General features: G+C 46.4%; 2 protein-coding genes across 7 annotated transcripts in view; one reads left to right on the forward strand and one right to left on the reverse strand.

Moving 5' to 3' along the window:
• The window catches only part of RSRC1 (arginine and serine rich coiled-coil 1), a 169,679-nt gene extending 159,742 nt beyond the window's left edge, over positions 1–9,937 (reverse strand). For 2 of the 5 annotated variants that reach the window (XM_061452654.1, XM_061452650.1), the window contains exons 1-3: positions 9,784–9,937; positions 3,122–3,316; positions 555–680 (exon numbers count right to left, since the gene is read on the reverse strand). In XM_061452654.1, coding sequence (XP_061308638.1) covers positions 555–680; positions 3,122–3,309 — 314 coding nt within the window. In that variant the 5' untranslated portion in view covers positions 3,310–3,316; positions 9,784–9,937. Of the gene's footprint in view, positions 1–554; positions 681–3,121; positions 3,317–5,396; positions 5,421–8,639; positions 8,693–8,924; positions 9,281–9,783 lie in introns of those variants that run through there. The other 3 variants (XM_061452652.1, XM_061452651.1, XM_061452653.1) reach the window with 3 other exon arrangements.
• Positions 9,938–11,362: 1,425 nt separating this feature from the next.
• On the forward strand, positions 11,363–16,714 carry SHOX2 (SHOX homeobox 2). 2 transcript variants are annotated; one of them, XM_061452655.1, is made up of 5 exons: positions 11,363–11,816; positions 12,920–13,128; positions 15,290–15,347; positions 15,428–15,516; positions 15,659–16,057. In XM_061452655.1, exons 1-5 carry the CDS (start codon positions 11,549–11,551, stop codon positions 15,908–15,910), a joined length of 876 nt encoding a protein of 291 aa, XP_061308639.1. In that variant the 5' UTR covers positions 11,363–11,548; the 3' UTR covers positions 15,911–16,057. The 2 variants fall into 2 exon arrangements, with proteins under 2 accessions (XP_061308639.1, XP_061308641.1); XM_061452657.1 differs by lacking the exon at positions 12,920–13,128 and having other exon boundaries at positions 15,659–16,714.
• Positions 16,715–16,956: the final 242 nt, after the last annotated feature.

The following is a 16,956-nucleotide window of genomic DNA, read 5'->3' on the forward strand; positions in this document are numbered from 1 at the left end:
CTTCTAATTACAAAAGTTGGAAGCAGATTTTTATAATACAATTTACAATATCAGATTAATATTTAAATATTTAAATTATGTTTATTATTGAAAATAGTAATTTGTCACAATCCAATCTGTGAACACTTTCAGCACCAGAGATATCTTTAAATATTAAGAAAAATTTGTATAACTAAATACTCATCTCTTTCCAAAGGAAATAGAGATGAGAAAATAACAATTTAGTCTGATCTTCAGGGAGCCAATGTTATGTATGGGAGTTATGGAAATCAGTAATAAAAAAAAATATTCATAAGAATGTTTCAGATTATTACAGTTAAACCAAGGTGACTTTATTGATGGTTTCTGCACTTGGTCGAATGCAAAATATACAACTTATCTTCAAGCATTGCACAGAGATTTCAAATTAGGAAAGGTTTCAACTGACATATAGTTTAGAGCATCACTTGCAACAGTTATTTCTAGTATATTCCAAACTCAGTAACAACACGAAAATTTTAAATTATTGTTTTTACAGGAGAAGTTACAATTATTTTTATAGAAAAGAGACTTACCTTCTTGTTCTACTTTTTGATCTCGATCTTTGAGACCTGTAGGATTTGCCTCTGCCCCTTGATCGGCTACGACTGCGTTTTCTTCTAGAACCATATGAAGAACTACTGCTCGATCTGTGCCTGCGTCTAAAACAAAACCACGCTATTAGCGTGTGCTTCTTCTGAAAACAAACAAACAAAAAAGGAACGAAACCCCTAACAGCTTACTTAAACACAAACACAAAATGTGGGGTTTATAATACACTGCAATAAGTAATTCATATACATATGGGCAATGCCTGTCTTGAAGAGCTTATATTCTAAAATATGCATTCCTAGACACAAAATGAGTAGACAAAGAAACAGAAGTTAACTTCTCTGCCTAAAATCATGCAGTATCTCAAGGGCAAAGCCAGGCACAAAACCCAGCTCTCAGTGGTTCTTAGTCCCATGACCAGCTCATTAAAACTCACTTGCCTCTTTATGAAATCTAATATGGAAGAAACGTTTAGAACCTACACTCTCCTCAGGATTTACACAGAAATACATAGTATGGCAAAGCACCACAACTCCAGCGCTAAAAATTAAATACATAAAATGTTAACTTCTGCATTGCTACGCTATACAATTATTTCCAGTTATACTAGGTACATACATAAAATGCAACCATAAAATAAAAATGTATTTTAAATTATTTACGTACACCTAAAAATATTTTATGTATATATATAATCTTACAGATTTGTTATCCTAACTTTCATGATACCCAATCTTTGTTCTGCTCTAATGCAGACAGACCCTCCCCCACCCCTTTTCAGTTGCTTGGGGTTTGTTGGGGGGGGGGGGGCTGTTTTTTTTTATTTGGTGTTTTTGTTTGGTTTTTGTTAGTTAGTTGGTTTGATTTGGGGGTTTCTCAGGGCTATAAGTAATCAAAAAATCAGTGTTAATTTATTCTGTTTGAGCTTGGAAGTTTTCTCCTGAGTTCAGTCAGAAGTCAGATATCTTCTTTTTCCCCCTCACACCCAACCTCCCCATTTCATTTCTTCAAAGAATAAGTTATTATACACAAAGGAGAAAGGTGAAAGAACAGATACTAAATACATAAATTAAAACAACTAATCCTAAAGGTGGAAGCTGGGGGAATGATACCTTCAAAGTCTTAATCTGAACATTTTGTCTCCATCTCCTAACAACTAATTAATTAACAATTAAAATTCTTAAGAGAAACTCTGTATTTTTTGCTTTTATATTTCGTTAATATTAAAATACAACACCTCATAGAAACACTTCTGCAATTCAGGATGTAGTCAGTATCGCTTGTCTAGCATAAGGAAAGGGGTGCTGTGTTACGTACAGTAGAGCTGCAGTAGTCCATGCTGGAAAAAATACATAGGTTAACTACTAAAACTAGATCTTCATCTGAAAAAGAAATGTACTGTTCTTGTTAAATGAAGATGAAGAACAGTCATCTTAGAGACAGCTGCTTTTGATTCTTAAGGGTCAGGGATAAATCCAGTAGGACCCCAGCGTGTAATGGTGTCTTAACTGCCAGGAGCAAATGCCCTAAACTAAGGGCAAAGCAAAAGTACCAGCCAGATCCTAAAAGCAGACACTTCCATCTTTTCTGGATTCAATATAAGTCACTTGGTCTTCATCCAGACTCTAATCTCCCTTCAAGCTCTGTTTTTATCTGTGAGATAGCCATGCCTGCAGTGGACTAAAGAGATTCATAAAGCTGCATGTCATCAGCATATTGTTGGCATCAAAGCCCGTGTCATCTCATGTGCCCTAAGGGCTACATATAAGATGCTGAGCAGGAACAGAATAAAGTGGGGATGGAAATAAACAAATAAGAAACACCCACAACCAGCCAACTTGCCCCTCATTGACACACTCTTCTGCCAACTAAAGAAAGGTTTGTCGGGAGCAGCTAGACACAGTGTGTATTTCGGCTCCACTTACTAATAATTTGACCACCACCTGCTCAGTTTGATTCCAGTATCAGCACAAGTCAGACAGAGAGGTAGCCATTATAGCATACCTGATCTAAAAAAGTCAGGTACTGAAAGGGGCCTCTGATGAAGGAAACACAGTATTAGGTCAAGAAAAAACTGGTAGACATAGCCACATGATCTATGTTAACGAAATGGTGTTATACTGTATAAACTACTATATTATTACTATTATATTGTGAATTATAGTAGTTGAACTATTATAATAGTTGTTATTACCTAAGTAGTGTGATTTTCAAAAACAGATTCAAAATTCATTATTTAGGAGGAGGAGAAAGAAGAAGTTATTTTAATGGGCTGGTTTTTGTTATCTTTGCACCTGCATATATAATGGTTTTGTATTCTTGGGTGGGGGCAAGGTTTTGTTTTTGGTGGTGGTGGTGGGTTTGGGGTTTTTTTCTTTAAATATAAGTGAAAATACTGCCACATCTTCCAAGATTCAGAGCAAACTTTGCTGCAAAATTCCAACCTAGAACTGACTAGACACTGGATTTGCTACTTCTATCTTTCTGTCATAATATGAAAGAGCTCAATTTGTAAATAATTGCAACAGACAGTAAATTACTACAAATGCACCTTTTCTCATAAGAATGTGAACGAGACTGGAGATCTCGAGACCGCGACCTTGACCTGGACTTCCTTCCAGATTTTTTACGGCTGTATGTTCTGCTGCCTGAGGAGCTACTTGAAGATGAACGTCTGCGGTGTTTCTTTTTCCTTCTGCTTCTGTTCTCTTCTTCTGTGTCCGAGGAGCGACGTCCCATTTTTAAGCTACGCAAAACCAAAAATTCTAAACTGTAAGAAATTCTCATGTCTACATTATGTTGTTATATACATATTCATACATAGATAGCATGTGTGCTCACGTAAATAAACATAGTATCACACTGTTTTAAAAGTCAGCATGTGAACAAGAAATCTGGGTTGCATGCAAAAATAAAAATCAAGATATTAATGTAAAACGTCAACAAACTCATGTTACCAAGTAACTTGAAATTTACACTGTCAGCAAATTTGAATTCAATTATTATGGTATGTAATATATGTTGTAACTTTTTATGAAAGATATTTCGCAACCATTTAAAGAGATAAATGCACCGATAAAATCATTTCTATATCAGAATATATTTTCATTTTAGCTTATTTTTACATTATTGCCTTAGAATTTTTCAGAAATCTGGAGAGTAATGTATAAGATACTTCAAATATCTGGTATTTCCTTTAGGATGCTACACAATCACTACTGCAGTGTCTTTAATATGTTTAATTTACAGCTGTAACTGATGATCCATAATACTTACACAATCAATAGAATTCAGTTTATTAATTTCAGTTACTGATGTAACTCACTTTATCTGTTTTTAAGTTGTGCAATTAAAATAACATACGCTTGTCCTACTTGTCATAATCAAAACATGCACTGAGAAAAAAAATTAGGAAGTTATTTTTAAATGTACACTATTTATGTTAATTTTGGTTCTCGGTTTAGATCCATTCAACTTTATATTCCTTTATTCCAAAATCAGAACTATAAATAGTAAATTTCAGAAATGTCTTGATTGACAATGTGTTTACTTGGATAAAGTTTACAAACTTTGATAACAGATTTGTAAACAAACAAGCAATCCAAACAAAAAAAACAATGCTTACACCAAAACTTGCATTGAAGCCTGCCATTTATTAATTGTTGCCAAGACTATCCTCTTCATTTGACACTCCCAAGTTTTGTTGCTTCAATTAAAGAACAGTTATATTTCTTGACTTTCCATGCTGCAAATGTGCATAATGCTTTTATACTATTTTTCTGTACCAGAGGTATCAGCCCTATCCATCCAAGACTTCAGACCCCTTTGCACACACATTTCAGTTAATGGTTAGTAACCCATCCCCTCTCCCCAGGAACAGTTATTTCAAGACTCCCTCGCTATTTCTGCACTGGGAAAACAGGAACTCATAACTCTAACATTCATATCAACAGCTAGATTACAGATATGCCACAATATCGTCTGTCTTTAATGAACACTGAAATATTACTGAAATAGGTCCTCCTGTTTCTGGTGTTAACAGGTTGAACTGGTTCATTTTCCACAAATGAAATCCTGCCCTTACTCACACCTTTTACCAGCTAGACAACACACCCTAATTTCCAGGGTAGAGACTGAAAACAGAACAAAAAACAAAATTCACCATTAAGTAAGTTATGCTCAAAATCACAAAAGGTTTTCATAAAAATACTAGTCTTTATTACTCTAGGCCTTGCAGTCAAAATGCACGATAGAGGGAAAAACAAGCATGTTTAGTCCCACAAACAACATCTCTTAAACCTACATTTTCACTCTCAGGTTGCCAAGACAACTAAAACTGTTTTGCAGAGTCATAGGTGCTACAGTCTTACAGCGGTGGATCTAAACACCCAAACAGGCATGGGATTTGCAAAGCCAGTGTACTGTGACTTGCAAAGCCAGTGTACTGTAAGGAAGACTTACAGGCAGTTACATTCAAAGCACAATAAATATACAGGCACTGCTGCATTTGACAGAATTTGAGGACTCTGTCAGGGATGCAGGATGGAAGAAACACATTCCTCCCTCACTGCAAAAGCTTGTCCTAAGGACTACCAAGACCCCTGAGAGCCAGGCAAGGAAGCTACAGCAAGTACAAGTCAAGAGCCAAAGGCGTACTTTCCAGGAGGATGTCAAGTTCTGGACCTGGCATCTGCTTCAAGGAGATGTTTTACCCAACAGTTGTTTAATGCAAAATACAAGACAGTCTCTTAAGTATCTGGATTTTCTCTGATGTTCACTAGAGTTCACTCACTGCCACAATCAAAACAGTAGCTATGTAAACTTACTCCTATGTAGCCAAATCACTGTGGACTGCAGACAGCTCTTCCATATGCAACTTGGAGCTATCGGTTCCACTCCTCCCGCCAAAAGTGCTTACAAATTAGGTGTTACTAAGCTTTGCTGCAGTGAATCCCTCCATTAATTACTTCATTTTCGATAGTTTCTGTTTTCAGCACTCTAAGACAAGTCCTTCAGCTAACAATCTAAACAAAGCATTTTTGAAATATTGAACTTAAACCAGCAAAATTTTTGAAGGAGGAACTGCCATGTGACAGAATTTGTTTTTTAAATTATTGCTACCATCTTATAAAAGTTACTCTGCACGGATTTTGAAAAAGACGGAGGCAGTGCTTTACTGACTATTTTATTGCATTTAACAAACTATAAATTTAATTTACAATTCTGTAGAGGAATGCCAATTTATATCAACACACCATTTTGTGCAGTCCTTTTATATTTTTCCCCTCACAGTAAAAGACTTACAGAGCTCCAAGCTACTAACAGTTAGTCAACAGCAAAATAAAGCTCTTTAAATATATATTGATCAAACAATCTTCAAATGAACATGAATCCGAATCTCAAACTTAAAGTAAGCAGAACTGCTCGGAAAGCTGAAACTACAATGCACAGGTTTTAAGTCAAAAGCTCACAGACCACAGCTCATGTCAGCAAGGTTAATGAAAAAGACCAGAGAAAAAAAGGAGTACAAAAACATTTCAGCTGAGATATTTGCCACTTCATGAGGATATAATTATGAGCCAGAACACTACACTTCAACATATGTATCTTCTGCTAACTTCCTTTTTTTCCATCAGCTTTCTTCCCCATTAACTGGGTTAAGCAGTGCACAAAACCAGTGAAACATGCTATGTAAATCTCTACTTCATGTCTTCAGGACCAAAGAAGAACTACACACCATGGCTCTTCTCTATTATAGGACAAGTCCTACAGTGTACTTGAGTCTCAGCTCCACAAGCACTGGGCTTACCATGGATAAGCTACAGGACAAAGGCACATACGTGACTGATGCCATGCGTGTTCCAAAGTTTCCACTGGAAAAGAGGCTGCCAGAAGCAGATTGTTGATCATGGAACAATTTGTACAGCTGAGACCTAGTAGCTGTCTCCTATGGGGAATATCTTGGAAGCACACAGGTGACAGACAACTTTGTCTGACAGGCACTATCTTTCACTAGGGTCTTTAGACATTTTCCTGCAAAGACACCTCTTACAAACAAAGCACTTGAGCACAGTCAATTATCAAGACTTGTAAAAGGTTAGTCTTCTCCCTGACAACTGCCTACTCCCTCCATACTCCTTAACAGACCTGGGAAAAGAGATTGCCGGCATTGATTAATCACACCAGGTGAAGCCTGATGGACAGGAGAGTTATTCTGGTGGGTCAGCAGTGGTCCATATACCACTTCCAAACAGAACTGTGTAATAGCACCCACAGATCATACAGAACTCAGATGACTCTGGGAACCTTAATTAACAAAGTAACAAGGGAAGCAAGGAAAAGGCAAGCAGAAAAAATTAAGGCTTATTACATGACATCATATGCTGAACCTCATAGGGTTTTACAACCCGTTTCTAACTTTTGAGAGAGAGCAAGGTACACTTAAGTAAGTATATGCTCACTGATCTTATCTTGTTCAATCTTGATTCATAGATGTTGAAATTATTTCAAGTGCACAATACATATTTTCAAACATAAGTTTCAAATTATTACTCTATTTACTACAGATTGTAAGAAAATAATACTGTTTGGTTGGTTTTAATCAGAGGCTGTTCTCCAGTAAACATTACTTCAGCAAACTACATCTTGAGCACAGCATCCAATTAAACAATACAACCTCTAGTTACCATAATCAAGCAGAAGCAATGAAGACAAAATAACCTCCACATTTGTTTAGCATCAAGTCCAAACAATTTACATTTGTCAATTACCAAGAAACTTTGATTATAAGTGACTCGCAATAACCCAGTTTATGCAGCAGCTCTACAAACAAGATCCTTTGACAAACATAAATTAGAATGAAGGTAATATACAGTTATAAGTTAGAATATAGGTTAGAAGGGCATTGATGGAAAATATACTTCCGCTATCTCAATATCCCCCTTTTTTCCTGCTGAACTATGTGAGTCCATCTATAAGAGAGAATCAACAAGTCAGGAGGAGATCCTATGTGAACTTCAGCCAGGAAACAAAGCTAACTGTAGTAAAAAGTCAAACATGCTCACTAGCTAATAGGGGCAGTCAAACTGTTACTAATGGCAACGCTAATACTCAAAATAGGGAAACCACAAGGAGGCAGAGGGTAAAAGTCCCTCTCAGATAGCCTGTGTACAAATGAAAGATTCTTTGTATCTACCTCCACCAAGCCTGGAGTTAGGTGGAAACTGTCTCTGCTCTACAATTCAGAAAAACTGATCTCAGTAGAGGAAGAGATTTTATTAGACAATAAGGTGGCTGCTCTCAACACGTCAGCAACCCGAACTGGTCTTGTTGATTTTGCATACTTAATCAGCAGAGCATCTTTCCCTCATGAAGTTTCCAGATCACTACAGGAAGAACACCTGAATTGCATATACCAAGAGTAGCTGGCTGAGAAGAAAGTCTAGAGATCAAAAAACCACAGGAATTCAGTTACTTCCTTATGACCTCTCCCGTAAGAACAAGAATCCACAGGCACCACACATACCAGAATACTGTCTTCTGGTTACAGAAAAAGATGTCTTCTTTGACACTTACATCAGCAGTATTTTTCAAAATCGTTTATTTTGAACTCAAAGTTTGCCTCAATTCAAAATCAGGAGCAAACAACTTACCCATAGTCACTCTAATTCAGCTTCAAATCTCTACATTTTAAAGTGGGGAAAAAAATTGGCTCAAAGATACATGACATGCCCATGGCCATCCATTAGACCAGCAGCAAAGTGGGGAGTTGAACGAAAATCTCAAACATCATGAAGATGCTCATCTATTAGGAGAACATCTCCACAGGCCACCTCTTGCTCAATAATTCTTAATTTTAGAAACTGGTCTTCTACCACATAACTACATTTTCCATACTTGAAGGCAGTAAGAACTACAAGCATTCCTATTTTAGATCACCCAAGTTCACTAAGGGCATTAATTAATCAGCATTTCTTCCACCAATTTCAGAACAAGCTTACAGAACAGCAAGTTTACATGAACTTTATAATGCAGCTTTTGGTATTTCTTTTGAATCAAGTTCTAAATACCTTTACCACTTGTGGAACATAGGCTCATGCTATCATGGGGTATAGGATTCATGCTAAAGCATTAAAAGTAACATGTTTAAAATATGTCACAGAACTTTAGAACAAATTCACTGTTCAAAAAGAGTCTAATTCATATCGGGGGATGGGGGACGGGGGGAGATGTACACGATTTGTATTTAGCTGAAATATAAAATGAAAATATCTAAAACCACTGCTACTGGAAACAGCACATCACATACAGGAACAAAACAAAAACAAACAAAAGAATTAACCCAAATTGCATACCTCCTTTACCTATGCTTTCACAGGCAAAAGCTAAGAAAGTAAGATTCTAGATGAATGATTCCCACATCCACAAATCAAAGAGTAAATGTTCCAAGGGCAGATGAGCAGGAGCCAGGGACCGTAACATCCCAGGAAGTACGTGCTCCTCATTCACATCAGCTGGGCTCTGGTAGCATACAGCAAGGGTAAAGAGACTTGAAAAAGACCAGGAAGAGAACAGCTACTAGTGCCCCATACCAGTTTACAACAGAAACACACTGTGTCAGTTTCACACGTGTCAGAAACACAACCAGACCCAGGACAAACGCGCCAGGGCTCGGCTCTGTCAGTCTGTGGCAGCGCTCCTCTCTAACGCTGCTCCCGCGTTACCCCTCAGACGCGTCGAGAGGCTGCTCCTGAAAGACACGGACACGTATATGACCGGGCTAATGACCTCAACTGGTTCCGGCTCTTCCCGCAGCCCCACAAGCGCTCAGCAACGCCAAACCGCATGAACCCGAGCCTCTGACCACGGGAGACCCCGCGGCCGGATCGGGAGGCCGCGAGGGGAAACAACCCCCACCATTTTCACGCCTACTACCACAGAGCGCAGCGGCCGAGCTCCACAACACGGCGGGAGCCAGTCCTGCGGCCCCGCCACAGCCCAGGGAGGGTAGGCCGTGGCGACGCGGCGTCCCCGCCGTCATGGCAATAACAGATAAGCCCGCCCCACCGAGCCCCACCGCCCCTCCATCTCAGCCAGGGGCGGCCGCGGCCCTAAGGGCCATCAGCAACAGCATGCCGCAGTGCCCGCCCGGCCCCACGGCGCCCTGCCTCGCCCCTGCTAGGGGTGGGCTCGGCGCTGGGCCTCACACGTTACCTGAGCGAAAGAGCTGCCGGGCTAGGCCGCGGGAGGGAGAGGGCTGCAAGGCCCCGGCTGCCGGTTTGAGCTCAGCGCCTTCCTGGGCGGTGGACAGGCAGCAGCAAGCCATCGCCGAGCTCATCCAGGCTGCCAGGCAGCGGCGCAGAGCGCCGAGGAATCGATGGAGCACACTGGCCCCCACGCACCACGCGTGACGAGCCGGGCTCCCCGTTGCCCACGGGATACTACGGAGCACTGCCCGCACTGGGCGCGATGTGGCAACCACGGGCACTTACCAGTACGTTGCCTCTGCACGCTGCAGTCCGCCTCCCCCTGGGGTGACGGTCTCCGCGGCGGGGAGAGGCGAGGGGACGGCGGCGCGGAGGGTTTCTAGTTTCGGCTCGAAGCGATTAACGAGGGTCGGTGCTTGCCAACACTGACAGCCACCTCAGTGGCAGTAGGGGCAGCGCTTCCCGCGCGGCGTGGGTACCATGCCGAGGCCGGGCTGTGCTCTGGAAGGGAGAGCCCACCAATGCGGTGTAGGCATGTCCCGGGCAGAGCTCAGCCTCCGCCGGGAACGCCAAGAAACGCAACGAAACAATTTAAAATCTACCGTTAACTCCGGGTTTTTTTTGCGGAATTCTCTTAGTTTAACGCTAGCTTCGGAGCCCGCGACCCCTGGTACAGGAACCGCGGAATGTTGAGTGTGGATAAACGAAATGTAAAGGCGATCGTCTCCCCTTCCAGTCCGATCCCCCCGGCACCCAGTGGTACCGGTTCACCGGCGGCGAGACCGGCTGGGCTGCCTGCGGCGGGGAGACAGCAAACCGGTGCCTATCGTGGCGGAGGCAGGTTTAATTGGGTCTGAAGAACCGCTAATTCCAAGTTCGCTGTCATACCTGACCGAGTAAATAAACGCTGCTTTATGTAAAGTCATCTTCGTAGGGGTCAAACGAAAAATCAATGCGTAGGCAGGAGTTAAATAATTTTGAATAATTTATTAGAGCTCTAGCAAAGGTGGGAAAGAGAGAAGTCCTCTCAACAAAAGCGCTCTCTTAATAGGATTTAAACAACAAAAGGAAAACAATATTAGCAAGAAATAGCGTAAATCGCTCTAATCTGATACCTCAGTTCACCATACGAGCAAACGCAAACTATGTGGATGTATTTATTTGTCACTGCCAATTAGCCGGTCATTGATTGGGGGGATTTGGGCGCCCAAGGAGGAACTTTCCTGGCTCCCACGGGGCCGGTTCCGCCGCGCACTGGGCAGGCTCCCGGTGGGGAGGGCGGGGAGGGTTTGGGGGGTTCGGGGCCGCCTCGAGCCCCGCGAGGCGGTGCGCGGGAGCGGAGACTGCGCGCCCCCCCCCCCCCCTCCGGCCGCCCCCCGCCGTGGCCACTCCTCTCCGCAGCTCCGGCCCCTCTCCCGCTCCGTGCTCGCCCGGGACCTCGCGCCCGGGCCCGCACCTAATTACACTAATTAGGGCGCGGCGGGCGGCGGGCGGGCAGGCGGCGCCCCGGGCGCGGTGCCCCGCGGCGGGCGGCGCGGCCGGGCGGCGGAGAAGGGGTCCATTCAGAGCTCCGAGGGGAGGTAATTCGCCAGGAACAAGGGGCAGGCTTTGCAAAGTATAAATAGTGCCACTTCAATCGCGGCGTCGCTATCAGACCCCGAGAGCCCTGCACGTCGGGCGGCACAGCTCAGTACGGCTCGGGGCGCCGCCGGCAGCCCGCTCCGTGGATGCCCGCCCCGGGAGCCGGGGCAGCGTGCCCCTAAGCCACGGCCATGGAGGAGCTGACGGCATTTGTCTCCAAGTCGTTTGATCCCAAAGCGAAGGAGAAGAAGGAGCTCATCACCTACCGCGAGGTGCTGGAGAGTGGGCCCTTGCGCGGCGGCGGACCGCGGGAGAGCGGCGGAGCAGCGGCGGAGCCGGGCAGAGAGGAAGCGGGCAGCCCCGCGGGGCGGGCGGGCGGCGGGCGGTCCCCGCTGCGGGAGCCCGACGCCGCCGCCGCCGAGAGAGCCGCCGAGGCGGCCACCCCCAAGCTCAGCGACGGTAACGGCGGCACCGGGGGCTCCCCTTTCTTCCTTCTCTTCTATCCTGGCTGGGGTGGAACGCGGGCGGTGGCCGCGCACTGGGTTAGACACGGTCGCGGGTGGAACGGGCTCGGGTAGCGGCAGCGGCCGTGGGGAGGCTGTGACAGGCGTTAGAGTGCGGCTTTCCATGCTTTCCTAATTACGGGAAATATGCAGCCAGCCCCGAAGTTTATATTAAAATATTTAAACAAGCGTTTAAGTTGATCGCGACGCGATCTGTTCCTGGTTAGCATCCCGCGGGAAGCCACTCTGCCAACGAAAGCCTGGATCGCCAGCCCGTTTGTTGTCCCACGGTTCGCGGAAGCGCGTGGGGCCCGGCCGCGCTGCACCGTCTCTGTGCCATGGAGTTCCGTGCCCCCAGCTCCTTTTCTTTGGAGAAGCCTCGCGGCTTGTTCCGCGCTTTTTCAGCGCTGGGGCAATGGCTGCGTTGCCCGTACCGGGGACGCTCTCAGCAGCAGGGCCGTGCCGGCGGAGCAGCGGCGGAGGTTCCGCGCCTGGCCGCGGGGCAGGGCCCGTGTCTGCGGACCCGCGGTTCGTAGCATCCCTTTTTTTTTTCGGGCAAACGTTCCGGGCAGAGCATCCATAGGAAGCAGTGCTGAATGAGTGCGGGGAGCCGGGCCGGCAGGCAGGTCCCGCGGGGTTCCGCGCAGGGTCCCCGCGGCGTGTCTCTGGCAGCAAATTAAACAACGAAAACGGAAACCTCGGGTACAGAGGGACCGCGCTGGTCCGCGGAGAGCGGCGGGGACCTGTTGCTGAGCTTCCCACAAGAGGGGTCGATCTCCTGGCCGGCTCGGCCCGGGAGGTAGGGGGCGGCCCTCCAGGGCCTTTCACTGCTGCAGCCGTTACCGGAGCCGAGTGACGGGGCCCCGAAAGTCAGCAGCTGAGGCGGGCCTGGCGCGGCCCGCAGGCCCAGCCAGCGTCGGCCCCGGAGAGCTCCTGCCTGGTTCTCCCCCTCCCCCGGCTGCCGGGAGCGGGAAGGTGGGTAGGGGATCGATACCCGGCAGTCTGGGCAGCCCCCGCTCCAGCCTGGTCCGACTATCTCACCGCCTCTGTCGTGCCCAGTCTCTCCAGAGCTGAAGGAGCGCAAGGAGGATGCGAAAGCGATGGACGAGGAAGGGCAGACGAAAATCAAGCAGAGGAGGAGCCGAACGAATTTCACCCTGGAGCAGCTGAACGAGCTGGAAAGGCTTTTCGACGAGACCCACTACCCGGACGCCTTCATGCGGGAGGAGCTGAGCCAGAGGCTGGGGCTCTCCGAGGCCAGGGTGCAGGTAGCCTGTGCGGGGTGGGCTCGGTGCTCGGTACAGCCGGCCGGGGCCCTGTCCCCGCCGCTCCCGACACGGCTGTCAGGGTGGCGTGGAGTTCCCCGCACCCAGCAAATCCCTAAAATTGCCTCCCGACGTGTCTTTCGGCTCGGTCCCCTGTCAGCTCCCCGCCCGCGTTCACCCCCGGCAGCTGCGGTGGCTGTTCCCCGGCTTGGGCTTCTGCGGCAGCGTCAATTAACTTTATAGGTGTAGTAACCATAAACTAAATTAGAAACTGCTAAGTGCCCTCAAAATTTACAATCGGATTCTTTTCCTAGCTGTTAAATCTCGGGGGAAGAGGCGCGAACGCTGAGCGAAGGGCATAGACCGGCTTTGTTCGGATTTATGAACTACAAACACGCTGGGGCAAACCCAGGCTGCTCTGAGCGCTCTCTCACACGGAGAAGCCGCAGCTTCCTCTAATTTAACCTCGGTCTAGTCCGCCCAAAGTTTTCCCAAATTGGTTCCTGGGATGGTTTCTGTGAGTTTGATAGGGATGAGATAGAGAGTGAGGGAGAGTCCGGACTTTGCCCGGCTGGGGAGGAAGGTGGCTTCTCTATGGGAAAAAAATGTAGCTGCTCCGGTGAGTTTCCGTTGGAGTAATAAAAGAGAAGAAAATGACAGTCGTTGTTTGAGCACATGGAGCAGCTTTAGGGCCCCAACATCTGCAGCTGCTCGGAAATCTGGCTGTAAGAGATACTACCACCACCACCATACCCTACCCCCCCCCGTTTCGGTGCACCCGCGATCAGGCAGGGATGGGGCAGAAGCCGTCGTGTTGAACTAAGAATAATGGGCAGTTTACGGCAGCGCAGCCTGATCCAGATAGAAAAATAAAATACATAAAGCCTTCGTCTTCCAGCTTTCCCCGTTTCTCATGCTGTTCATGCCCAAGAAATGTTCTAACAAACCCAAAGTTGCTGGGCTTCAACTTGGCAGTGAGGAACGGTGGAGGGCGGCGCTGCCTTCCGCGGGCTCTGTGCACCACAGAGGCGGTGGAGGATGACCATAATCCGCGCTGTAACCCCACTCCCTTTAAATCCTTCCGGAAAACGCTTTGCAATAATATTTTTTCTTCGCCTACGCAATGATTTTTAAATCACGAAAAGGGAGAGGGCGAGAGCAGCGGCCGTGCAGGTTTGCTGGGGGCGGAAATCACGTTTATATTAATTTCTCCAAGTAAAACCTCAAAAAGAGACTTTTTTTATTCTATTATTATTTTTTGGCCGCGGGGAGGGGGTTGCCTGGTCGGGGTGGTGTCTGAAATGCGGTTCCTTAAAGTACGAATGCGTTCAGTAGTGCTCTCCCGCCTTCCCTCCCTCTCCTCTTTTCCCGAAGGGAGCAGAACTTGGTTCTAAGAATTTATTTGAACTGTTCCTTTTCCAGTATTAAGAGTATTTTATTTGACGTGTAGCTTTTTCTGTGGCAGCAAATTAGATTATCATGATAATAAGAGAATTATTCTGCTTCTGTGCTACACTCCGCTGCACAGAGGAACGGGGAAAAAAAAAAAAAAAAGGGGAGGGGGGGGAGGAGGAAGGCAGGAAAAAGGGGACGAATAAAAAGAGAGAAAAAAGAAAACCGAAACTTTTTTGTAGTGAAGCTTTTATGACAGCATTGCTTCCCCTCCCTCTGAAATCCCCCAAAATAACAACTAAAAAATCCCGAGTTATGAAACTCCTTGGTGTTTACTTTTTCTTGCAGATAAAGCTAATTAATTTCTTTATTAATGAGCACGAGGCCTGATGGTACAAATATCCAAGCCCCTTATCACGAGACAGTATTCGATGCCGGGGGGTTGTTCAGGTCTTTCAGGCTATCAGTATGGACAGAGGAGCCTTTGGCTCAGCCCCTCGCTCCTGCGGGGGGAGCGCTCCGCTACATTTTAACTTTGGTGTTTTGGTTTTCTTCCTATTTCATTTTTTTTAATATTGTATTTTTATTTCCCCCGCCTTTTGCCTTTCGGAGCTCGTGTGCCGGCGGCTGCCCGGGGGGGGGCTGGAGCCCAGTCAGTGCTGTAGCCGGTTTCTTTGTCTGTCGGGTTTGCTATTATTGTTATTATCCGCGGGTTTACTTTTATTTCCTGCGGCCGTGACCCCCGTGTGTCCCCCTCGCCCTGTCCCTGCAGGTCTGGTTCCAGAACCGAAGAGCCAAATGCCGAAAGCAAGAAAACCAACTGCACAAAGGTAGTGGGGATGATGGGTGGGTGTGCTGTGTTGACATGCGTGGCTCTCCCACGCTGACCGTTTCCCGCTGCCTCCCGCAGGGGTCCTGATCGGCGCCGCCACGCAGTTCGAAGCCTGCCGGGTGGCTCCCTACGTGAACGTGGGCGCGCTACGGATGCCCTTCCAGCAGGCAAGTGGGGCGGGCTGGGGGGGCGGGGGGTAGGAAGGAGACGGTACGGGACACACGCGGGTCCCGCAGGTCGCCGGTGGGTGCGGGACACACGCGAGCCCCGCCGCCACGTGCCGCCCGTGTGCCCCCCCCCTTCCCGCAGGTGCAGGCGCAGCTGCAGCTGGACAGCGCCGTGGCCCACGCGCATCACCACCTCCACCCGCACCTGGCCCACGCACCCTACATGATGTTCCCCGCGCCCCCTTTCGGGCTGCCGCTGGCCACCCTGGCAGAGTCCGCGTCCGCCGCATCCGTGGTGGCCGCAGCCGCCGCCGCCAAGACCACCAGCAAGAACTCCAGCATTGCAGACCTCCGCCTCAAGGCCAAGAAGCACGCCGCCGCCCTGGGGCTGTGACAGCACCACAAAATACATGGGGAGGGGGGAGGGAAAAAAAAACCAAACCCTCCCAAAAGCACCCCAAAACCCGACCCACCAAACCGGGAGAGGCGAGGGAGCACAGAGATGGACGGGGGATGTACACTTATTTAAGGAATTTGAGGAGCTGGACGTGCAGCTGAGGAGTTCACAGGTTTCAAACTGACCTTTTTCTGCGAAGTTCACTTTAATACAAGAAATTTGATAAGAGAGGCGGGCCTCCCTTCACGGTGTATCAGACGCTTCAGTCTAACAACCACGTCTGGAGTAGCAGCAAGAAGAAGAGAGAAAAATGATGATGAAGAGGGAAAAAAATGAAGAAGGAAAATAATAATTAAAGAACAATGATTTCTCTGCGAATTTCTAATGGGAAACTGTCCGGGATACTTCCTCCAGCAGCAGCATTCCGGTTGCATGTATTTGTATTTCATTGATGGAGTCCTTTGATTCACTTGCACTTCACCCTCATCTTTAGTAGAAAAAAAAAAAAAAGGAAAAAAAAAAAAAGAAAAGAAAAACCAAACGGACATGGCTGGGTTCTGTCCCTTTTCATCTCGTAGGGAAGCAGACAGAGGGAGATCAAGTACTACCTTTTCTACTCTTAAATCCTTGCTGATCTTTTGCTGTCCCACCTCTGAAATAAAAGGGAACGGGAAGCACTGGGAGAATGGAGCATGGATCTTTTCGCCAGATCTCTCGTCCTGGGGGCAAAAAGTAAAGGAAAAAAAAAAAAAGCCAAAATACATTTAAAAAAATAGAGGAAAAGGAAATTAAAAAAAAAAAGAGAGAGAAAAGGGGGGGGGGGCAAAAAGAAGGAAAAAAGAGAAAAATGAAAAAAAAAGGAAAATGAAAAAAGAGAAAAAAATTGTGAGAGTATTTAATTCCCAACCACCACTTTACACCACAGCAAATTCCAATAAAAGGTACGGGGTACATGTAAAATATGTTGATACACACAAACAAAGTTTATTTTGGCTATAACTTGTGAATTGATAGTTGACTGTCAGGCATTTACATTTTATCTC

The sequence above is a fragment of the Pezoporus flaviventris genome, unplaced genomic scaffold, assembly GCF_033815535.1.
Source record: "Pezoporus flaviventris isolate CSIRO_AGI_PZ_B2104156 unplaced genomic scaffold, CSIRO_AGI_Pfla_v1 ptg000013l, whole genome shotgun sequence".
Classification (NCBI taxonomy): Eukaryota; Metazoa; Chordata; class Aves; order Psittaciformes; family Psittacidae; genus Pezoporus; species Pezoporus flaviventris.